This window comes from Acromyrmex echinatior, chromosome 2 (assembly GCF_024713525.1).
Source record: "Acromyrmex echinatior isolate Ae372 chromosome 2, ASM2471352v2, whole genome shotgun sequence".
Lineage (NCBI taxonomy): Eukaryota > Metazoa > Arthropoda > Insecta > Hymenoptera > Formicidae > Acromyrmex > Acromyrmex echinatior.
Window position 1 is genome coordinate 4,523,908 of NC_141853.1, and position 24,129 is coordinate 4,548,036.

Consider the following 24,129-nt stretch of genomic DNA (forward strand, 5'->3'; position numbering starts at 1 on the left):
TGTTTTTGATTCATTTTTATTAACGAGACAGGGGTGTGCAATGACAGTCCAAAATCTGTGATTTAAAAGTCAGATTGAAAATGTTCTTCGCATCTGTGGGTGTAATGATTTTAAAAATAATATTATGTAATAAAAAAGTTTTTATGAAAGCTTATTTCTTTTTTTCTTATCTCTTACATCTAACGTAAATTTAAAAAAAAATTTACGTTTACTTGCTATTAATGTAACAATTATTAGTGTAACAATAGTATTAGCTTAATAATTACTGTAATCTTTTTGTATGTGTAAAGTATTGTCTTTAAACATTCAATTTCAAATAGTAATATCGAAAAAAAACTATCGAACTAAAAAATAAAACCTAAGTTGTACTAATTTTTTTATTAATTTATACATAATTTTATTAATTTATACATGATAAAACCTAAGGATGTGGATACGTAACTTTCCGTATTCTCATTGAAGGTCTTTTCAGCTCAAATAATAATAGCTTTAATTTTCCTTCAAAAATTACACTGCAAAATTAACTTTACTCAACTGAAGTAACATGTATCATTCGTAAAAGATGATATCAATAATTTAATATCAACAATTAGCGCCAAGATAATTTCCACAAAATTTTAATGCATTTCGTATAAAAGATTTGATTGGCGCAACAACTGGTGGTAAGTTAAATCCCACAAAAAAAATTTTATATATCATTCGTTTCAATGATCTTTTTTGCGTGGAACACAAGATTTTGTTGGAATAATTCGGAAAGTCACATTTGAAACTTTGGATGAAATGATGTATCGGGCAACAGCGTCTTGTTACGGCCCTGCTGCGATACGATAAAAATAGCAGACGACAGTGCGCTGCGACTGCGGCGGCTGCCGTTCTGCCATCCCGTTGTCCCTCTTCCTCTCGACATCTACTGATCTGTACGTGAACGCGGAGGAGGCGATCCGAGATCCGAGTAGTTTTATCGAAGTTTTCTCGAAGTGCGAAATTTTTACGAACGACAAACCCACTGCGAAAATGGCCGAGGTAACGGACTTCGGACCGAGAAAAACGTTTTTTATACTCGCGGTCGTGATCGGCTGTTTCACCGTGCTGTGGCCGAAAATTCTGCAACCTATGTTCATAGGATTTGTCATTCCACATCACTCTACATCAGACGGTAAGGCTCTAAGGTTCTACGCCCAAATCTGTTGACGACGTCAGAAAAGTCGCTGGAAATATCACATTATCAGAGAATGTTACACTTCTTATCTGTGTATACGAAATAATTTAAATTTGAATAAATAAGAATTATTTAAAAAAGATCATAGAATTGAATAGATAAGAATCATTTAAGTAAAAATTTTTTGAAATGATGTATTTTTATATTTTGTAAAATTATTGCTTATTGATTGATTTGAATGATAAAATTCACTGAAGGAATACTTTATTGTTCATATATTTATGCAGTGTGCTGCGAAGTGATATTCGAAAGCGATGTCACAGCAGTGGACATCATGCAAGAAATGTGTCAAAACATATTGAGACATCATCCAATTGATCCACGCGTGAGAGACGCCTTAAAACTTAGCAAGCTGACCCCTCAAACCGCGAGTTTGTGTAGAGAAGAGGTTCTAGCTAGATGTGGCATAGACTTGTCGTCTTTTCTTGCCGAAAGAGAAAGTTTGGGAAAAACCTATAAACAAGTGCTGGAGGAAATAAGATCATTCAATAGCTCCTTTTGCCTCAAAATGAATTTTGGTGTGCCACTGTCGCAATTAGGGACACCTCATCTTATTAGATATCATATCTTGATGCCACACAGTAAGAACTACAAGGATATATAAGAATTGAGCCTCACTAGCGAATTAATTTTGCCATATTATATTCAGATATAATTAACTAATTAACTTATAACTTTCCCTAATGTATTCTTAAAATTTGTGTTTGTAATTTTTATAACAGTTTAATATGATATGCTTTATTATGTGAATTAGTTGATTTTCACATTAATATTCTTTGATCATACATGGTAACTACATGGCTCATACATCGCTTATATAAAAAAGATAATCTTGGAGAATTATGTTTTAATCACATCATCAAATATATGTGGAAAAATGGATTTGAGTTGTGCTTTGGCTGAATGCCAAAAAAAATAAGTATAATGTTTGGCAGACAAGAAGCCTAGCCTCTATAGACAATTTCAAATATATCCATACTAATGATTTATTATGTTCCCCTTATCTCCTGGTTTTCAACACGTGTATTTTAAATTTGATTAAGATTACCCAGCCTAATACATTTGTAACAGTTTTCCTGATTTTTTAATTAATTATATATTGCTGCAATTAACACAAGACTCTACTAAACTCTAGAAGATCAATATAGAATAAATATGTTTTCGTGAATTGAGACAAATAGTATATATATTTTACAAGCAAGTTTTTTTATGTATGTACAGATGCTATACCACAAGAACGTCGTACTCCTCCTCATGCAGGGGGAATGCATCCTGCACTGAGAGAAAGGGGAAGAGCCATACCATCCTCTCATATTGTACCAAAGATAATCGACAGGCCACCGCCACCCGGCGAATTTATGCCAAAATTGCCAAAAATGAGGCCACCTCTCGGTGGTGCTGGTTATGTTGTTCCACCCAAAGGTTCCACCATCCTATCCAGCATGGGGATTGTTATGCCAATGTATACAATAGGAATAATCGTGTTTTTCATATATACCATTATTAGGGTAATGTATAAATTTGTAAAATAATTCTAACAAAATTTTGGAAACAATGAAGACTTAAAGTTTATATTGACAGATTCTTAGAAAGAATACCGATAGCGAGATTATTTCGGAATACCCAGGAGCAGCTGCTGAAAAGGAATTTCGAAGAAAGGTATTCAGCCCAGAAGCTCTTGCTGCTGCAATGACTGGAGGGCATTCCAAATTCCATTCAATCAATCCATATTATCTAAGAGAAAAGTCACCGTACAAGACTGCTCCAACTATTGAGGAATTAAACGATCGTAAGTGCTTTTACAAATATATTTACAATTATAAATCATATTTCATTTACATTATCATCAACGCAATGTTTTTATGAGGAGCTAATTCTTTCGGAGAAACTTAAGATATATGTATTTTCTTGAATATCTAAGACAGATTTTTAAATGGTGTTGCATGATGCAAGGTTTGCACAATTAGAACACACACGTATTTATACATGCGAATATACATTGCAAGATTCTGAATAAAAATGTGCATATGTGCAATTATTCGTACTTATATTCTGAACACGTTTGGTAATGTTCTACATGCTGGAACACAAGAAGCAGCAGGAGACATAGAGATAGATCAACTGAGACAACGATTGGTCGAGACGGAAGCAGCCATGGAAAGAATTGTTGTCCAGATGGGCAACATATCACGTTCAGTAAAGCATAACGCGAGCTCTCAGCCAGAAATCAAGGTTTATCAGATTAATTTTGACGCCATTCACAGTTTCAGTTTATTAGTCGTTAGAGAAATGTGCACGTCACTGTGTTCTGATTGCGTTACAAGCTTGATCCATCCAATGTACATTAAACATGTTGTACATTTAGTATAAGACCTTATCTTCAATATTTGGCTTTTTCAAATATCGATGCTTGCGGATAACTGTTGCAACATTACAAATTGTTGGTTTAAACGTTTATAATTTATATAAGATTCATATTGATGTGTACTAGTCGAGTACAATATTCAATACAAACATTTAAGTCAGAATATGCGTTCGATACCAGAATTCACATTGAATATTTTACATTTTGAGTAGTAGATGGGTCTCCAAAGTCCAATGGTCTGGCAGGGGTCGATCGCGGTTCTAAGGTATATCCCTTGCCTCAAAAAATATTTCTAACAAGAGTAACCAAGAGTTTGTGGACCACTTTCTATTTTCAGTGCACTAGTTTCACGAATAATGAATTTATCACATTAAATGTTTCTTAGACTTATATATGATAGTTTCATCATGACATGAATCTATAGTAACAGTATTTCAGTGTTTTAAGTGTAGAATGCCATTATTCTTTTATCTTTTATATAAGAAAAGACATACATGATTTGTCTCTATGCTAAATATTGTTGAAATATTAGTGAAACAGTAGTTGCTCCTCCCAGAGTTTTTCAATTACAAGTACTAATTGTGTGCCTTGCATGATATCCGCTTATTTTACATCTTGTTGATATAGCATATTGTAAAATATATAAAATAAAATTATACAATATATACGGATTTCTATGACATCTGTTGTGACTTGTACATATATGTAATTGTTTTTCTTTTTTCTTTCTTTTTTTTTCAAATAAACGTAAGAATTTTTAACATAGCACATTTTTTGAATCTTGAGGATTTTGTATATTAAAAATTGTATATATAAAATAGCTCTTACTTCACATTAATTAGCAAAATGGCTTTGATATTACTATATATGTGTTATTATAATATTTTTTTATTTAAAAGAGAAAGACGTATAAAATAAGAAGTAAATAATGACAAAGCAGCACATTAAGAATTTAATTTATAGGAGGACACTGCAGACCAGGAATCACATAGTAAGGAAGATGAAGAATTAGACATAACAGAACAATCTCCAACTGTTAAAGTTATGGGTATGGAAATGACAGCTAGTTGTGAAAGTGGGCAGAAATGTAGCAGACCCACCACTCCCATTATTCCTACACCAAGGTATTATTCCCTCTTTTAAATTTTTATCCATATTATTAGTATTTTCATGATTCATTGAATTTTATTATTTCTGTTTCAGTAACATTGAAAGAGAAAAAACGCCGCCAACACCTATATATTTAGAGGGTGCACTTCCACCGCAATGTGAATTACTAGTAACCGATTCAGAAACTCAAGCTGAAAAATCAGAGGACGATGACGACGCTCCAGTTGTTCTCTCAGGCAAAATGACTCTCTCTCTCATCAGTCTCGACCAGATTCCAGCTGTAAGGAAATATTAGAATTACCAACAGAATCAAATGAATCTGCGGAGCCTTGTTTTATTTGGTGATTCTTTCATTCATTTAATTGTTTGCCTAACTTCTGTATAGGTTACTTAATATAGAGATCACAAATCACAGGAACTAAATGCAGAACTAAGTGCAAAGAATGGTTTCTTGGCTATTACATGTATGGGTATGAGTGATGCGCTGATTTTATTGTTTATTATTTTTATCCCAATTCTCTGTGATTTGTTCGAAATATTAATAACTAGTGCCTTGTACTTCTTATGTTTCACTAATATCTTAATTTTAATATAAGATACACTGGCTTGTTAAAATACAAATTTAAGTTCTGTCAAAAGAATACCAGATGCTGAAATAGATTGCCAAATTTGAAGAGCGTATTCTGCAACTTGGCCATTTATTTCATGTAATCTATTACAGAGATAATTTATATTTTATTTAAAAAAATATGTAATTTACATTTATTTAATATTATTTATGTTCGTGTGTTCACACAAATTACTAAATATGAATTTGTTTTTAATTTTTATAATTTTGATAAGTTTATGAATTCTTATTTTATTTACTTAATTTTATGATACTAATAAGATAATATGTTATGCAAATTGCTTTTTGTAAAAAACAACACTATTTATTATTACATTCACATTAACATATTAATCCTTACAGCTATATAAATAATGATATATTTTATTATATTTGAGATATAATATACTACATTTAACATTGATATTAAAGGTTTAGCAATTACATGAAATGAGTCACATAATTTAATCGAATTATATTTTTTTGCAATTTAGTAGAAATAATAGAAAAAATGTTAATTTAATAATAGTTAATTTAATACTTAATCTTTTATATTTTTTACAAATGCAATAATATAAAATGCATGTATAAAATATAACTGCATTTTTAAAAATAGAATAAGTTTATTTATTTTAGTTATAAATTATTCTCAGTATTATTTAATTTACAAAAGTATTTAAGGATTAAACTTTTTATGAAAATATTTATTAATATAAATAATAAATAATGAATATTTTGTTTCGCAAAATATTTCTAGTTACATATATTTAGTCGAAATTGTTCAAAAATTTAAACCTCACATTATGAAATATTTACTAATAAAGTAAATTAAGTACTGTGTTTGTAAATATAGAGAGAGACTCTCTACTCTGAACTTTATATCCTTCTAAGGTTGATAAAGATTGATAAAGAATCTAAGATGGTAGTTGATCAGTTGAATTATGGCTTCAGTGATTAAATCCTTATCCGACGGAAATACTAGGAAAAAACGGAAACGTATCAGAATGGTATTGTATTTCACAAATGAAGAAATTATTTGTTCAATGTTATTGAGTGAATAATCGATGGAAGACTTTTCACAGTTGTATTTATTACATTATTATTTTATGTTCATTAATATAAAAATTTGACTTTATCTCGTTGTATATTTGCACTTGAATATTTCAATATTGTGGATAATATTACATAGATTAATTAAAATAAAGCTTTTTATAGCTTTTTATAAAATAAAGCTGTATAAAATAACCAACATTTTTTTGCATCCAAAGATAATAAATTAAGATGTTGAATTGTTTATTGTTAATATTTAAAAAATTCAATTTAAGATTTATCTTGATAAAAAATTATGATTAAAAACTGTGATTCATTCCTATTTTATTTAATAAATAATCTATTTTTTATGTTGAATTATTTATTTTATAATTTAAAATGTAGTACTACATAATATAAACAATCATATTTGATTTGTAGGATTCAGAAGCTGAAAATCCAGATAGTAAGAAAAAAAAGATTTTGGATATCCAAGCGGAAATTAGAGATGTAACAGATATGAAAAATACAATATTGCAAAAGGAGGAAGATAAAAAAAAAAGAGAAGGAAAGAAGGATAAATGTAGAGAAAAAATAGAGGAAGAGGAAACTGAAGAGGAAATAGAGGAAGAAGAAAATGAAAAAGAAGAGGAACTAAAGAAAGGGGAAGTAAAAGAAGAGGAACTAGAGGAAGAAGAAAATGAAGAAGAGGAAGAAGAAAGTGAAGAAGAGGAAGAGGAAGAAGAAGAAGAGGAAGAAGAGGAAGAGGAAGAAGAAGAAGAAGAAGAAGAAGAAGAAGAAGAAGAAGAAGAAGAAGAGGAGGAGGAAGAAGAAGAGGAAGAAAAAGACACGGATTAATTGACATTAATTGGATTAAAAACTTAAAAAAAACATAAAGAAAAAGAAATAAAAGTAAAAGAAACCAGCTAAGAGTGAAAAGACTTTTAAAAGTAATTCTGTTTGTTCAAATGGATCAGTGTTTACCAATCTTTAATAAGTCCCTTTATTATAATGAAAATAATTATGATTATCTCATAATACATATGTATAAGAAAGCTTTAATATGAAGATGCATAAATTGTTGGTTAAGCACTGCCAAATACCTAAAATGTTATATGTATTACATTTTCAGTTTTTTTTTTAATCACTATATTTGACATTTTATAGAATTGTAAATTTATTATTATATCATAGGGGCCAAAAGAAAGAGAGGCAGTGCTGTCTGTGCCACAATGCAATGATGACATAGATACTTCGATCTATAATCTATTACATTATTACTTGTAGTTAGAAATTTACGATATTTGTTTTAAGAATGCCCAGTAGATAAAAATAACGGAAAGAGTTATGAATCTGCCCAATTGTAGTATATATATGTCAAATTCGGTGATTGGCAAGCACTGATACAACTTGCATAAAAGTTAAAAATCTCTTTTTTTGTACGATACAGATAGAGTTCATTCTATTTTGCCTTCATATACTAATCATTGTTTTATGAATGTTTAATTTTATATTGTAGGATTTTAAGTGACTTATTTTCAATTTTTACATTAAATTCGGTAAATGCTTTTTAATTTCTGTATTTATTGTGAAACAGAATGCTTTGTCATTTTTATGTTTCTGATTTTAATTTGTAAATTAAAATATATTTCTTTATATATACATACGTACATATATATATATATATATACATATTAGGTGTTGGAATTAATTCGTAGCGTTTTTTAATGAAAGAATGTTATTTATTTCACATGAGCATTAAAAAATACATTAATGAAAGTACTTCCCATCACTTGTAAAACGCTACGAATTAATTCCAACACCTAATATATATACATATATATATACATATATATATATACATATATACATACATATATATATATATATATAGAAAATTTATTTTATTTATTAAAAATCAATTTCATTAACAAATATATTTTATGGTGAGCACTAATAATTTATAAAAACAGTTTTTAAAAAGAAGGATATACTTTGTATTCTTAAATAATTTATAGTATCAGATATATAAGCTTAGAATTTTATTATCTTTAAATGCTTTTACATAAAAATCAATACAGTAAAATAATAAAAGAAGAAGACATATAAATGATTGAATAAAAAAATATGCAAATTTATTATAAATCATATAAAGGTATAGAATTCATCAATATTATAGACAGATATATATGTAATATCAATAACATTCTTGACGCTATAAACTATATTTTATATTGCATGAAAATGTTACTGTTTTCGTAATAATATTATATGTTAAAAGCATGAACAATGTTAAAATGACTTAATTAAACAAAGCAGGATATCCTTTAATATTCTTCAATCTCTCATATGTAAACTTATCGCATATTTTGGAATTCAACATTACTCAGCAACAACTGTTCATACTTAATTAGGTCCCATTTGGTTTATATATTCAAGTAAGCTCTCTTGTAAGTGGAAGTATTTATATGCAATGAGATGATGAGACTAATAATATTTATATTTATTAGAAAACGCTATGTAGGTAAATTTTAGTGACAAAGCAATCCATATGAACTATTTTGAGTGCAAATAAACTATTATATAACTTAAATACATAGTAGTCATTACTGATTTTTATTAAAAATTAAATTAGAGATATTTGTTCATATAGTAAAGCCATTAAATACAAGTGCTATTAATCATCTTTATGTAGTGATTAAATATTGTTATTAAAAAATGAATATGTAAGCTTAAAATATATTTAAAAATTTTATCGTATTATTGCTATTTGCATGTAAAATGTTATTATGTTTTATCACATGTGCAATAAAAGTTTCATATTTCTGTCATGCAAAACTGCCGATATATGGAAAAGAGAGAAGAAAATGTAAAGAGATTAAAATTAGAAAGAAAATGTATAATAAAATGGGATGCGTCTTTTTTTAAACTTCTGTCAGAGAGAAGCCTTAGAGAGGATATCTGGCTATCATTAGCGCACTAATATTTATTTTAGCCATATGGAAACAGTTTCGCAAAATAGATGTAGTACTATACCTAGGTAGTATATGGAAATTTTGATGATCACAAAAAAGATTCAACAAAACTAATTTCGCTTTAAAAAAGGAAGAATAAAATAAGAAGTTTTTCTTTTTTTAAGCGTCGCATAAAGGTAGAAATTTTACTACATTTTAATTTTACATTATAATTGTTATGCAATACTTTTATCAAGAAAAAGAGAGAATATAAAGATTATATTAAATTATATATAATTAAGATATATATATAAATTATGAATATATTTTTATATTTTCTAAATCATATATGTTCACTCGTAGATTAGATTATTTTATGCTCAAAGATCTCCTTTTACTTTATTAATGATTTGATTCTGTTAGGTTAGGTGGTTTTGATTTTACAGCTGCTTGAGCTGCTCCCATGGCTCCACTCGTGACGTCATGGCTGCCACGAGACAGTTCTATACAGACAAAAGAGTAACATACATGCATTCAAAAAATTCACCTGTTTCATCTTACTTTTCTTCTCATTTTACTTCTAATTTAATAGTAAATTTAATAGTAAAAAAAAACGATTCCACGTACATATAAAATATTTCAGTTTAAATTCTAAAATGTCCTTTTAACAAAATACAACATTAGCTGCAACATCGAGAAATTTTGTACATATAACCTATAAAAACATTTCTTTATATTATGCCAAATGTTATGTGATACTTATATTGACACTTGAGATATTTAAAAACAGATCAGTTTCATAAGCAACTTAAGTGATGCTCTATTCCTCATACTGCCGGACCGCGTTAAAAACAGAAGAGTACTTCGCATGTTCTTCCCTTCAAAGGTTTGATAAATGAGAATCCCACGTTTGTTTCGTAATGTCTTAATCGGCATCCCGATCGGGATTGCTTTTTGCGACACAGTCGGATATGTCGCGAGGGTGGAAGGAATCTCCATGCAACCTGCACTAAATCCAGACTTACGATATCCTGATTATGTGTTTCTGAATCGTTGGATCATCCGAAATCAAGATATACAGCGTGGTGATATAGTGTGCGTTGTATCTCCCAAGGTGCCAAATCAAACCCTTATCAAGAGAGTTGTGGGACTTGCTGGCGATATTATAGGCACGCATGGATACAAGCTCTGTACCGTCCAAGTATGGATATGATATGTAGAAGTAATTATTGGGTATATAACAATGAATAACAGTGTTTGGATTCCAAAAAATTACTGACAACAATACTAACTTAGTATTGTTATCCTTTAAATATTTGTAAATTAATTTCGATATGAATACAGGTACCAGAAGGACACTGCTGGTTGGAAGGAGATCACGTTGGACATTCTATGGACTCTAATACCTTTGGACCAATATCTCTAGGTTTGGTAACAGCAAAAGCTACTCATATAGTTTGGCCACCAAATCGATGGCAACAATTACATTCTACAAAATCCAATCATGAGAGCTGTTAGTTTTGTAAAGAGGTTGCAGTGGGAATTACCTGGTACTGTATGCAGGTAAAAATTTACCCTCTAACACTTTTAGAATGAATCTTACTCTGAAGAATGAAATCTCATCCTTAAAGATTGAACCATTTTTTTAAGACTAGCTCAATTTTTATTCTAAAGTGAGATTCCACTCCAAGAATTTAGAGAATAATCATTGCTATTTTAGCTTATAATAAAAATAGTTTACAATAGAAATTACTATGTGCAGACATGGCTTAACCATAGGAGATGTTGATAACGATGGTGATAATGAATTAGTTGTTGGTACTGCTGAAGGAGAACTTTATATCTTCAAGGTAAATATATTAATGACTACTTAAAATTATGCCTTTCAAAATTATTAATAATATTTGCTTTTATATAACAGGGATCAGAATTATGGCAGAAAATCACTGGCCTTGGTCTTATAACTAGCGTAGCAATTGGAGATATTTTTAATTACGGACGTAATGCACTAGTTGTTATCTGCGGCGATGGATGGACACATATATTTTACAGTCCCAGATCTGTTAATCCTAACAATTCTAACATACTTACAGGCCAACATAATAAAGATACAAATGAGCAAGACAATTTCAAAACAAATACTGGTAAGTCTGAGTTTTAGAAAGATATATATTATTTATAAAATAACAGGAGATTTAGGGAATTCTCATGAGATATGTATGTGCAGATACAGGAAATTCTCAAAATACAGAGCATATTGACAATACTAATGAAATTAATGAACTCTCTGGGAAAATGGAATGTGTACATGTACAAAGAATCCCAACTAATACAAAAATAGTGCTGATAGCTGACGTCGACAAAGATGGTGCTAATGAGATGATTCTTGGTCTGACGGACCGTGTTGTGAGATCTTACAGATGGTCAAGTAATGCTGACTTGGAAACAGGAAAATTAGTTGGCTTAAATAAATGGGAATGCACTAATCAAATAGGAACGGTTACGTTACAAGTATGTTGTATTGAAATAAAATCCCTTCTTGCAAGCTAAAGTAATAAAGTTATATTCTATTAAAATATAGATTCCATTATTTTATTATATAATTATTATTTGTTTTTCTCTATATTGTTATATTGTTATCTGGTTAGGCATTTATAACAGTGGTTATGCTGAAGCTTAATTATCATTTGCATATTCCTATATTATCTCTTGTAACTTTATAAACTTATTCTATGTCATAAAATTAAATTAAATTATATATTATCTATCAATATAATATAAATTGTTTGTGTAAATAGATAACAAAAATTTTAGCATACTGGTGATGGTACGCCAACTCTATTGGTTGCACAACCTGGTGGCACATTCATGCGAATTAAGTGCAATCCTGAAGATTGTCAATCAAAGAAAAGTTCCTGCGAAGCTGTGGATTATCAGACATTAGGAATATCTAGGATGCGCAATCAAAATATTTCGACGGAGATTATTGGAGATTTAGAACCAGGAATAACGCCATTTATTTCCACCATTGAATCTAAAATGTCTAGTTACGTACCTAAAGATAAATTGCCAAAGCATTTCACAGACGATAGCCAACTAGACAGAAAAACCTTCAAACCTGCATCGCTCGAGTTCAAAAGAAACTACTCGCAGCCAGCGTTTCGGAAAAATAGTCTGGATATAGCTGGCGAGTATGGTAGAGATTTTACAACAGAAAATCAAGGCTCAGTTAAATTTTATAATCCCGTTGAGTCTTCAAGCACTGATGAAATGGATGGCAACTTTATCGGTGGCAATGTTATTCTCGGAGAATATGATAACAAAACTATGAAAAAAACATTATTACCATCTTTTACAAATTTTGCCCACAATAAGAATGAAAATAATAGTGATAATAATAATAGCAACAATGTCAGTAAATCGAATCAACAAAAAGAAATCACAAAAGATGATACTGATTCAAACAACAAAGTCATCAGTGAAAGTGCTCCGAAGGGAAAACCTTATGCCTTGGCAACGCTTGATGGAACTATTATGTTAGTACAGGATGAGGTTATTTTATGGTAAGCAATTCTTCGCAGCGATGTTTAGATACATCTGAATAATTACGAATATATCGCATTGTTTTTTTCTTACAGGGCTATGCAGGTAGATCATCAGATATTCGCTCTATGTCGACTGGATGTCACAGGCGATAATTCCGACGAGATAATAGCTTGTGCCTGGGATGGTCAGACCTATATTTTGGATCAGCAACGACATAGTGTACGCTTTCAATTTGAGGAACCAGTCAGAGCTTTTTGCACGGGAAATTACAGCGTGATTCCGGGAACGTCTAGTCCTAGCCTAGTGTACAATACTTTCAACAACAAGGTTTTCATTTGTATATAAGTATATGTGAATTAATTAATATCATTCATGATTATGATAATGATAATCATATTTTCTCCCAGATTTGTCTTTATTATGATGTTACTCTGCCGAGCATGACGATCACTTCTCTGAATCCCATAAAGGACTTCGAATCTAATGAAACACAAGTCTTAGAGAAATTATTGGGCGAGTGTAATATAAATGACAAACAGCAAAAGATGCAACAGTTAACTGAATGGTTGTTGTATGGCGTACATTAGTATATAACAGGCAAATATAATTATGTATACAGCGTGATTCTTCTGATATATAACAATATATATATTTTAAGAATCGCCCTGTATAGGCAAAAATGTATAATATAATAAAACATGCATATTCTGGTACATGTGTTAAATCATTATTCTTTTCTCTTTTAATATTTACATTTAAAAAAATTAATTGTAATTTTATTGATTTATAAAAATAAATCAATAACAAATACTTATATGTATCGGGATGCATCTAATAACTGTTACACAAATTGATATTACTGTGTAACTATTACACAATTTGATATTATTTCTAATAAATTATGTTTCTACTTCGGTATCTCATATTCAATAGGAATTATATATGCGGATTCATTCTATGGATTACGTCACTGTGTTATCGCGAAGGATATACGATCAGTCCACAAATTTTTGGCAAACAAGTAACTGGCGATGTCGGCGATGAAATTAATTTTGGCGTAGAGTACAACATACAGATGCCTATTTAAGGATTCTCGTCTATTTGTCAAGTTGTAGCGTTTTATCTACAGTGTCGTAAATCAGACTAACACCACGCTGAATGTCGGCCCAACATATAGCTTTCTCATTGCATGTCATCATTGTAGTGGGTATGCAGATTTCGTCCGGTACTTTTCCAAATTCCAGCGAAATTTTATTATTCAATATATACATGATTAGATCGTGGACGCGTAAACGATTTTTCGGAATTCAGTCACCTTATTCCCGGCACAGTGCATTATTCCAGACACTAATGCAGAATTCAGATCGCTGTACAGTGTGAAGGAAATAATCGATATGTACGTATAATTTATAATTGATAATAGCATTCGCAAAAAATTTAGATAGAATTTTAAATAAGATTATTTAAAAGCCTGTTCTTTTTAACTGAGCTTCTTACAAGATTCATCTTTCCTCTTTTTCTTTCCACATTACAAAGAAAAAGAGTAAAGATAAATTGTGCACACACATACAAGAAGTTCAGCTAAAAAAAAGATCTTAAGTTTATATTTGTATTTGAATGCAAAATAATGGGATAATTTATTTAAAGTGAATTATTGAAAAGTGAATTAAGAAATTTTTTAATAATAATAGTATTATTAAGATATTAACTATTGGGAATATATTTCCAATCTAACAACTCAGTTTAAGTCAGAATGCACATATGTAATAGGAGATCAATATATAATTTCAGCTTTTAACTTTATAGTTTTTCTATAGAACTTCATATGTGAGACAATTAGCGATTATCCCTTCTAATTATGTAATCTTGAGAAACGCGAATATTCTCTAAAATAGTTAATAACTGCGGATCTTTTGAATTAATGAATCCAGAATGACCGTCAATGGCACGGAACTATTTTTCGTGAGCCAGGAGCTGAAGAAACTTACTTTCGGATGGACCGATTATACTCTCTTTGCCGGTCTGCTGGGCATCAGCATGCTCATAGGCATCTACTTCGGTTTCTTCAGCACGAAGCAGAATAACACCACTGAGTATTTACTCGGCGGCAAATCCATGTCCTTTCTTCCGATTAGCATGAGTCTGATGGCAAGGTGATTTTAAAAATGTTTCACACATTTTATCGTCGTTTCTGATAATTTTTATTTCTTGATCAGTTTAGTTTTCTTATATAAAATTCGTGCCATATATAAAAACACTTTTTCAAGTTAAATTAGGTATTCAAAATCTTTGTACAAATTTATAAAACATTTAAAAAAATCATCAAATATGTTTTTAACTGCACAATTTTTTTGTTTATTTTAGAATCAATCATTAGTAGGAAAAAATATGCATAAAAATATTTCTCAAAAACGCAGAATATAAGACGTGCCTAAATGTCTTTATGTTGTTTTTGCTTTCCGACGATTTTATCTAAAAAAAATTAAAATAAATATATTTAGAGAAGACTGAAATATATTAGATAAAAAAAGATAACGAGTTAAAATTAAAAAAGTCTTAACTAAGAATATTTAGGCTACTATATTTTTCTAATCAAGCTTCAAGTTAGTAGTCTGTTAAAATTGAATTGAAATTGATTAAATTAAGAATCAGATTTTATTATTTATTAATGGAAGTTTAACTCAAAAAGTCCCTCCACTTTTAATTAATCATTTAGAAATTATTTGGATATATTTTTAAGATGAAAATTTTGCCGACGAAAAATTAATTTCAAATTGATACAAAAATTGTATTTAAATAAATTGAACCATATGTTAGGATAATTTCTACAATATTTAATTGTTAATAATATCAAGAAAAAGATTCATTTTTAATAAAGATAAAATTCATTTCAGTCACATATCGGGAGTATCTTTGCTTGGTGTTCCCTCCGAGGTGTATCAGTACGGAACTCAGTATGCGGCGTGCATTTTCACATCCTTCATAAGCTGTTTCCTAATCGTACGCATATATCTGCCGGTATTTTACAAGCTACAGCTGACGAGCACTTTCGAGTATCTGGAAATTAGATTTGCTAGGCCGGTCCGACAATTAGCGTCTTTTCTCTACACTCTTGCACTGGTGATCTATGTGCCGTTGATAATCTACGTGCCGGCATTAGCCTTTTCGCAAGCGACCGGGATAAATCTGCATTACGTTGCGCCAGTGATATGTATGGTGTGCATCTTCTACACGACTATCGTAAGTGATACAAACTTTTCAATTATAATTGTTATTAAAACTTGCGACATATCGTAATGAACGTTCATCGGTCTATTGAAGATCATAAACTCTGTACTTTTTGAATGTTTTGAGAGTGAAAGCGTTCAATATTTTTATAGATTTACGTGTTTCTTGAAACATTCTTGTGATGTTTAATAGACATAGACATTCGCGTGTGTTCAAACGAAGAATGTTAGACATTGTTATCGTTAGGATTGAGAAAGCTACTTTATAAAAGTAGTTACAGTTTTTTCTTCCAAAAAGTAATTAGTTATTGTTACAAGTTACCGATTCTGAAAAGTATCCTTTAAATTACAGTTACTTAAAAAATAATAAGGCTGAAAGTTACTTTTCAATTATTTTTTTGTTAATTTTTGCATTGCTCTATTTTAAATATAAGAATTTCTAACATTGTTAAATTATTTTCTTTATTATACTAAATATTTGATATATTATACGCCATATTATTTATAATAAATTAATATACAGTTGAAGTCAAAATGATAAATTCATATACTAGGGATACGTGTATTTACAGAATGTGATGATCAGGGATAAAGATATATTGCAACAAAATACAATCACTGATCCTTCATTGAATATTTCATTTTGCTCTGCCTATATGCTGACGAATAAGTTTAATATAAAGTAACTATAGAAGTAACTATTAAATTAGTTACCAAAAAAAATGTAAGTTAAGTTACAGTTAGATGGAACGAAGTTAACAATTATTGAAAAATTATAGATAGAGTAAAAGGAACGAAATCAACAATTACTGAAAAAATTACAATTATTGAAAAAAAGTAGATAACTCTAATTATATATAACTTCGTTACGAGTTACTTTCCAACCCTGGTTATCATCTAACATTTGCACGCATATTAAAACAGAGGATTTTCTAAGGTCGTAAAAATCGTAAGCTCACGTCTAGATAATTAGAAGGTCGTGAAACCGGGATGAAAGTTTTCATACGCGTCATTTTGCAACCGTGACGTTATCGGAGAATATCACAATCTAGTTAAATGAAACATTCCGCTGCGACGACTATCGAATAAACAATTATTTAGAGAGGAATTATCTGAATTTGCTGAACACGACTGCTGAATACGATCTTATCAGTTTCGCAGGTTACTGGTTTATTTATGATGCAGTATTGCACCAATAAAGTAACGACTACTTTGCCACGCCACTTGAATAAAGTATACAAAAACAATGACGAAATTGACAGCTATTTGTCTTCGTCTTGCACTTATTTGAACAATAGTACGCTGGATAATAATATGTGTGCGAAAAGTGCATAGGTCGTGCATTGCTCTGCTTTGAAGAGATAATTCCAATATCTTTTGAAGATTCGCGATAAAGAAGAGTAAATTTCTTGTAAGCTTATTATACGCGATAACATCAACATTTGCTGACGATTATTTTTTCATACAATACACAAGCTTACACGGAAAAACAATTTTATTGAAGTATCTAAAAACTATTATACATAGATATACAGTTCTAAAAATAATTGTGCTAGACAAAATAATTATGTAAGACATTTAATAATTATTGTTAGAATGTTAATGCTTTTTGCAGCATTATTATCATGCTCGAGTATTCTACATAATTATTTTAATCAATATACATATAAATAGAAAAAACAGTTTGCTAAACTATCTAAAATTTTATTAAAATAATTTTGTTGAATTATCAAAATAACATTTCATTTTTTTGCTATTTGCCTTATTATATTGCTTAATTGAAAATCAAGTTCGTATTAACGCAATAATTATAAGACAAATGGCAAAAAGTAAAATGTTATTTTGATGATCCAAGAATTATTTTCATATCTGTTTCAAACTAAAATTTTAGATACTTTAGTAAAATTGTTCTTGCTGTGCAGACAGCTTGAATAATTATATGTTACTGTTTATACAATTTACTAACTATGCGATTATTGCAAAATCGATATTATTATTAAAATATTAATACTGTACGGGATGCGTGGATCTTTTGATGAAATTCATGTCGAAAACGATTTATAATATACATATATCGTAGCGTTGCATTGTAACATTATTATGCAATTGTGTTACGATCTTTCCCCTGGATTTACGTTTCACCGACTCCCCGATCGTTTGATTCTGTGCACGTCGTGTCGTGACTGACACTGATACCTTTATTGTGTGCGAGTAAGCTCTCTTTGAAAAAAAAATATATGTGTTATACAGGGAGGTCTGAAGGCTGTCGTATGGGCGGATACAGTTCAGATGACGGTAACTGTCGGAAGTCTCATTGCTGTTTTGATATTGGGAACAATTGCCGTGGGCGGCGTTAGCGAGACCTGGAGGATAGCCGAAAAGGGTGGTAGAATTGTATTTTGGAAGTAAGAGAACAGGTGTATTTTTTATGTTACAATTTATTAATAAAATTTATTAATAAAATAGAAAGAGGAGAGAGAAAGAGAGAAAGAGAGAGAGAGAGAGAGAGAAACACATCATTCGTTTAAAACTGAACATGAGTCAAGAAACATTACGTGAATTCGCGTATTGCATCAAGAATCTGTATTTAATTCAGATTTGTCGATTGCAAACTAATCTCGAAAAGTCAACAACTCACGTTACTTCTAATACGTTCGTTTCTGTTTTTTTTTGTAGATATTAAATTATATTTTTCAATCTCTTAGGTATCAAATTTAACTCAAATTTTAGGTATTAAATTTAAAATTTTACTCATAAGCGTTGGATTTAACCTACGTTAGTTTTTCTTACAATTGTTTTGCCATCGCGTTCTCCTATAACAGATTTTTACAGCAGTACATTGACATATAGCAGTAATATATAATATGTTTGCTTAATGCTTGCTGCAGTAAAGTTTATAAAAAGTTTATAAAATATAATTAATGTGCCCAGAATGCAATTTTGACTTCAATTATATAACTTATTGTTAAAACGTTAATATCGCGGTATATTTTTTAGTGCAGTTAAAATTAAGTTCAATCTAATATTGTTATACTAGTGTAGTTAAAATTAAATTCAATCTAATATTGTTATACTAACTATAAATTAATATTCTAACTATTGATATTTTTTTTTATCTAAACTGGTTAATATTTTCAATTCTCTTTCATATAGCATGGATCCTAGTCCTTTTACCAGAAATTCATTTTGGGGCATGTCAGTGGGAATGGTAATGACATGGCTGGCATCGTTGGGCATCAGCCAGGTTTCTATGCAAAGATTTCTTGCAGTACCTACTATTGAGGAAGCACGAAAGTAAGTGCAAAATATTTGTTTTCCTTGAATTATTTGTTGTAAATGGCATCGCTGAAACGCTGGATAGCTTTAAATGAAAAACCTCAAAGATAGAATTTTATCGCGAATAATATAAAAAATTTTGTGTAAAAAATATTACACGATAAACAAATATTCTCATAATTGAAAAATAAGAGTGATTAAAAATACAAGATAAATTAAGATAAATGAATATAAATAAATTGCGATGCTATGTCCCGTGAAAAGTAAAAATCTGAATGGGAAAAATAAGAATAAATGGTATTGTTTTATGTGTTTCACACATTTTTGCAGATCGGTATGGGTCTTGGCTGTGGGCTTAATATTCATAAAAATGATTTCCGTTTTCACCGGCCTTATAATGTACGCTAGATATCACAAATGCGATCCTATAGCTACACACGTAAGTTTTGACTCCATTTTTTTTTATTAGTCTTTATTGTATTCTAAGCTACACGCTAAGTGCATAAATAAGACTTGTGAGATACCAAATGAAGCTTTGAAACTTAAAAAGAGGCGATATAAGTACATTAGACTAAAGCTAAAAAAATATAAGCAAATGACTGTACTATTAAGATTTGCCGAAAGATTGTAATTTTATTTTAAATTTACTTAGAAATAAATTGATAAAGTATTTTATTTAACTTGAACATTATACAAGTACCTTCGCTGCTCTTGATAATGTAAGATAATGTTTAAAGAAGGAATTGCTCATTTTTCAAAAGAATAGACATTTGGTTAACAATATATATTTTTTCAAAATTTTATTTTTTCTGAGATTCTAATATAATTGATGTCTTTTTTAATTCTTGAACAATGTAAGAGGTGAAATTTCTTTGAAATTTATTAAAAAAAACTTTCTTAATTAGATTTATCGTATCATTAAACTCTTTCCTGAGATTTTTTTTATCTTATCTTCAACGATACTCACATTATAAAAATGCAATAAATCGTGTAATTAAAGTAAGATTAAAAAGTTGAGCAATTAAGGATTAAACGAATCGCAATTTCGTGAAAATTGCAGTGAAGAAAATTACCTTGCTTTTAGGTGGTAGCAAGGAGCGACAAGATATTACCGTATTACGTGTTAGACGTAGCCGCGAACGTTCCGGGACTTCCTGGCCTCTTTCTCGCCGGTCTGGTGAGCGCCGGACTCTCGACGATGAGTGCTGGGTTGAACACAGTCGCCGGCACGATTTACGAGGATTTCATCGATCCTTGGATGCCAGAAAGCAACAAAGAGACTAAAGCCGCTAACATTATGAAGGTACAAAGACGGAATATATTGCGATTCGAAATCGCAAGGAAAATAAGAGACTTGATCTTGGCTTCTTCTTTGTTTTTTGGAAAACAATATCGTTAAGCAAGAGATTCGCTAAACAAATAAAAATAGAAACAATTCGGGAATGTACATTTCCCTCTTCATTTTCGAAATTATAAACACACGAATTATAAACAGTGATTCCAGAACGGTTTATATCATTCTTAGGTCACGGTGGTAATCCTAGGCATCTTATGCGTGGGCATGGTATTCGTTATGGACCGTCTCGGCGACATCTTTCAGCTATCCCTGACTCTGGCCGGTATCACCGCCGGTACCATGACGGGTCTGTTCTCGTTGGGGATGTTGGTACCCTGGGCGACGGCCAAGGGAGCGATGATCGGCGCAGTGGTCTCGATGACGACGATGCTCTGGATCATTGTCGGCGCGCAATGGCACATGGCTAATCGCAGTCTCTACTACGAACCGCTTCCTTCCTCCACGGAGGGTTGCGTGAATATGTCTGATCTATTTAATCGTACGACCACAACAACGCAGAATCCTGTACAAGTCGAATCTGTGGACGAACCTTTTTTCATGTATAGGATATCCTTCATGTATTACACGCTATTGGGAACCTTAATCGTGATGGTGATCGGCACGACAGTCAGCTTCATCTGCGGCGCTGCTGATATAAGGAATATCGACCGAGATTACTTCCCACCGTTTATAACGAGGTCTGTATTTAAGTACCTACTGCATTACGAAGTATAAATTTTCATTTAATATGTTTTGAAGTAAAAAAAAACAAAGATATTTCCTTCTAATTTTTTTTAATCAAAATTGATAAGCGTATACTATATACTATATTCTAAAATTGACGGAAAGAAGATATATTAACACATTTCAGATAGCAACTTGTCTATATTGCTGATGGCATGTTGCTCATCATATTACGATATTATGTGATGTTATCAGAATTGTAGCAACTGTATCCGCATTTATTGGCAAATTAATTCACAATACAACTTTGAATAGTAATTTACCGAGACCTTCGTCAAAATCGTCATCGTCAAAATTCATGCTATTGCCTTTATGTTGTTGTAATAATTTATAGGATCACACCAATTCCATTATATTGCTGACAGCACAAGATAACTTTGATGCTATCTTATCTTGCCGTAAAAAAAAACTGCTGGCAATACATATACATATATATATATCGTTGCCAATGTCAATATACTTGAAATAATTGAAAAAAATATACGGCAAGTTGCCAGCATCATAAGCAGTCACAGATTTGTGCGATTTTGCTGAGATTCACTTGGTTATCTGGGATTCGTAAAAAAAATTATCCTTTTTAATTTTATTGTTCAGACGTACTTTGGTTAGATGACTGCATCAAATATTAAAGTTCGTTTATTGGACTCAACTTATTTTGAATATATTTTTATCGCGTTTGATAATTTATGCATTTATATTACATATTTATTTTCTTTACTATATCTTTATCCACATGTTTTTATCATTTTCAGATTTATGCCACCAAAAAAATATATGGAAGTGTCGTTGCATACGGTGCCAACAGCATTGATAACTAATCCAGAGAAAGAAGAATTAAAATCTTGAAACATGTATATTTTATTCCAAACCTTATCTCTTTTCCGTGACCGTACAAGACTTTATTACAGTAAAACACACATACACACATATAATATATATGTGCTTAAACGTACGGAATATCGTTTGATTATCAGTTCTCCGCAATAATATTCTCTACATACTCTACAACATATTAGTACGTAAGACAGTTTTCCTGTCGAAATCTGTTCCACCAAATTATTATAACTCTTAAGCCAGTAAAACTTTCAGTATATCAACATTTTGATACAGAGATGTTTAGAAAGAGATTTCCGTAAAGCGTCCAAGAAAGAAAGCTTCAATCAATAAATCCTTAACGACATAAATTGTTCGGAGACAACGATCGACAGACAAGCGGACGCATTTGCCAGGAGATAACTGCATCTAACTGGCTCGTCCGGAGTTGAAAGCACCCATTAGAACGTCGATGAGGGTGTCAAATTGACTAGATTATATATCTGCCCCACGCATCTCAATACAAACAAGTCCCTGCCATCTGAAACATCTGGAGGAACGATGCCTATCGGATTAGTGCCGAATGTAAATGCCGCGGGAGTTTTTTGTCGAGTCATTCGTCGAGTCTCTCTTTAAAATCCGCGGTGGATCGATCGGTGCCGGAGCGGTGGTTCGCGCGGAGCGGACTCGTAACAAATTTTAAAGACTTTTCACGTCTCACGAGACGCGCGAGGCCACCGGTTTGACTCACGGGAACCAGGTTTATCGTTTCGAATCCGAAATGACGAAAGGGAAGACCCTTATCAGCGATCGCCGACTTGCACGAAAGAAACCCCGATCGACTGTTCCGCGCGGAGAACATTCCACATCTCCAGCCGAGAAACGACGCTTCTGTCTCGAAGCGGCGACCACATTCCACCGCGGAGCGGTTTTATTTTATTAGACTGAAAGGTGTCAAATATAGGCGGCAGGGACCCATCTACTTATATACCGATGCGCGAGTTTCAGGGAACCCCCTCTGCCTGCCCCCTTCGCCGTTCCCCTTTCTATCCGGTCTGATTTCAACGTGTGGGTAAAATCCCAAACTGAGAACCCGGCTTGCATTGTGGGCCGGGTGACAGATTTTTGACAGATTCTGTCTGATTTGGTGTCGAGTGACAGACCTGAGAGGCCCGATCGTGCAGCCTCCTCGTAGTTGACGTTGTTGTATCGCCCCTCTTTACACCAAGTATCTCTTGAAAGCGGCGCTTGATTATGCTCCGCCCCAAATAATCCTTCGTACCAATTATTATTTTTATATTTATAAAATTAGGATAGAAACGATTGAAAGTGAATCTGAAGAAAAAAGTAAGCCTATATCGAAAGCAAAAAGTTAATGCATTAAATTTAGAATTAAAAAATAAAATTACGCAATAAAATTACAAACATTAAAAATCTTTTGCACAAAAAATAGCAATCAATTTGTTGTTCGAAAAATTAATTAGATGTTTAATGCAAAGCCAGTGTAAGTCAGTGTAAGTCAGTGTAACCGATAGTCAACTTCTCATCTTCTGCAGTCTAATTTACTCGTCTCAATTTACTTCATTATTTTTAATCTTTACGGGAAAGCCTTATAATTAAAACAGTGAGACGTTAAAACAGTGTCATACGAGTATCATATTATGATAAGAAGTAATAAATTATAACAAATCTCAAGAAAAACCTATTAGAATTTAAAAATAGATCCTTTAAAGATTACTTAATTCGGTTTATTTTAATTTTCCTTTTCATCCTATTTTTCTCTGATGCACATATTATGTACAATGAATACTATGATTGATCGATTTCTATGCCTACTGTTACTACCCATTGTAGACCATACATAAAGCTAATCACACACACTTTCCGTAACAGTAACAGTAAG

The 24,129-nt window shown here is 31.2% G+C and overlaps 4 protein-coding genes across 9 annotated transcripts; all 4 read left to right on the forward strand.

Moving 5' to 3' along the window:
• The first annotated feature begins 830 nt into the window (after positions 1-830).
• On the forward strand, positions 831-9,898 carry RIC-3 (RIC3 acetylcholine receptor chaperone). 6 transcript variants are annotated; one of them, XR_015548031.1, is made up of 9 exons: positions 838-1,156; positions 1,447-1,800; positions 2,441-2,727; positions 2,801-3,008; positions 3,312-3,451; positions 4,548-4,708; positions 4,788-4,974; positions 6,772-9,481; positions 9,708-9,898. XR_015548031.1 is itself a non-coding variant. In XM_087415238.1 (8 exons), the coding sequence occupies exons 1-7, from the start codon at positions 1,015-1,017 to the stop codon at positions 4,987-4,989; spliced, it is 1,407 nt and encodes a 468-aa protein (XP_087271364.1). In that variant the 5' UTR covers positions 831-1,014; the 3' UTR covers positions 4,990-5,035; positions 6,772-6,913. The 6 variants fall into 6 exon arrangements, 5 of the variants coding, with proteins under 5 accessions (XP_087271364.1, XP_011053236.1, XP_087271354.1 ...); XM_087415238.1 differs by lacking the exons at positions 3,312-3,451; positions 9,708-9,898 and adding an exon at positions 3,797-3,849 and having other exon boundaries at positions 831-1,156; positions 4,788-5,035; positions 6,772-6,913; XM_011054934.2 differs by having other exon boundaries at positions 6,772-9,898.
• A 265-nt stretch (positions 9,899-10,163) lies between these two features.
• LOC147910416 (mitochondrial inner membrane protease subunit 2) lies at positions 10,164-10,802 on the forward strand. Its single transcript, XM_087415251.1, has 2 exons — positions 10,164-10,485; positions 10,629-10,802. Exons 1-2 carry the CDS (start codon positions 10,180-10,182, stop codon positions 10,800-10,802), a joined length of 480 nt encoding a protein of 159 aa, XP_087271377.1. The 5' UTR covers positions 10,164-10,179.
• LOC105145270 (KICSTOR complex protein ITFG2) lies at positions 10,706-13,543 on the forward strand. Its single transcript, XM_011054723.2, has 7 exons — positions 10,706-10,847; positions 11,047-11,134; positions 11,206-11,428; positions 11,512-11,795; positions 12,099-12,847; positions 12,923-13,157; positions 13,238-13,543. Exons 1-7 carry the CDS (start codon positions 10,789-10,791, stop codon positions 13,415-13,417), a joined length of 1,818 nt encoding a protein of 605 aa, XP_011053025.1. The 5' UTR covers positions 10,706-10,788; the 3' UTR covers positions 13,418-13,543.
• Positions 13,544-14,011: 468 nt separating this feature from the next.
• LOC105145279 (sodium-coupled monocarboxylate transporter 1) lies at positions 14,012-22,512 on the forward strand. Its single transcript, XM_011054735.2, has 9 exons — positions 14,012-14,226; positions 14,762-14,983; positions 15,725-16,070; positions 18,308-18,462; positions 19,211-19,351; positions 19,664-19,772; positions 20,418-20,636; positions 20,859-21,367; positions 22,166-22,512. Exons 2-9 carry the CDS (start codon positions 14,763-14,765, stop codon positions 22,257-22,259), a joined length of 1,794 nt encoding a protein of 597 aa, XP_011053037.1. The 5' UTR covers positions 14,012-14,226; position 14,762; the 3' UTR covers positions 22,260-22,512.
• The last annotated feature ends 1,617 nt before the right edge of the window (positions 22,513-24,129 follow it).

Excerpts from the sequence above, each read along its gene's own strand:
- LOC147910416 (XM_087415251.1), top strand. The coding sequence starts at position 10,180 with ATGAGAATCCCACGTTTGTTTCGTAATGTCTTAATCGGCATCCCGATC. Across the intron at positions 10,486-10,628 it reads ACAAGCTCTGTACCGTCCAA|GTACCAGAAGGACACTGCTG; the intron begins GTATGGATATGA and ends ATATGAATACAG.
- LOC105145270 (XM_011054723.2), top strand. The coding sequence starts at position 10,789 with ATGAGAGCTGTTAGTTTTGTAAAGAGGTTGCAGTGGGAATTACCTGGT. Across the intron at positions 12,848-12,922 it reads CAGGATGAGGTTATTTTATG|GGCTATGCAGGTAGATCATC; the intron begins GTAAGCAATTCT and ends TTTTTCTTACAG. Across the intron at positions 13,158-13,237 it reads ACAATACTTTCAACAACAAG|ATTTGTCTTTATTATGATGT; the intron begins GTTTTCATTTGT and ends ATTTTCTCCCAG.
- LOC105145279 (XM_011054735.2), top strand. The coding sequence starts at position 14,763 with ATGACCGTCAATGGCACGGAACTATTTTTCGTGAGCCAGGAGCTGAAG. Across the intron at positions 14,984-15,724 it reads AGCATGAGTCTGATGGCAAG|TCACATATCGGGAGTATCTT; the intron begins GTGATTTTAAAA and ends AATTCATTTCAG. Across the intron at positions 18,463-19,210 it reads GGTAGAATTGTATTTTGGAA|CATGGATCCTAGTCCTTTTA; the intron begins GTAAGAGAACAG and ends TCTTTCATATAG.
- RIC-3 (XM_011054934.2), top strand. The coding sequence starts at position 1,015 with ATGGCCGAGGTAACGGACTTCGGACCGAGAAAAACGTTTTTTATACTC. Across the intron at positions 2,728-2,800 it reads TCATATATACCATTATTAGG|ATTCTTAGAAAGAATACCGA; the intron begins GTAATGTATAAA and ends TTATATTGACAG. Across the intron at positions 4,709-4,787 it reads CCCATTATTCCTACACCAAG|TAACATTGAAAGAGAAAAAA; the intron begins GTATTATTCCCT and ends TTTCTGTTTCAG.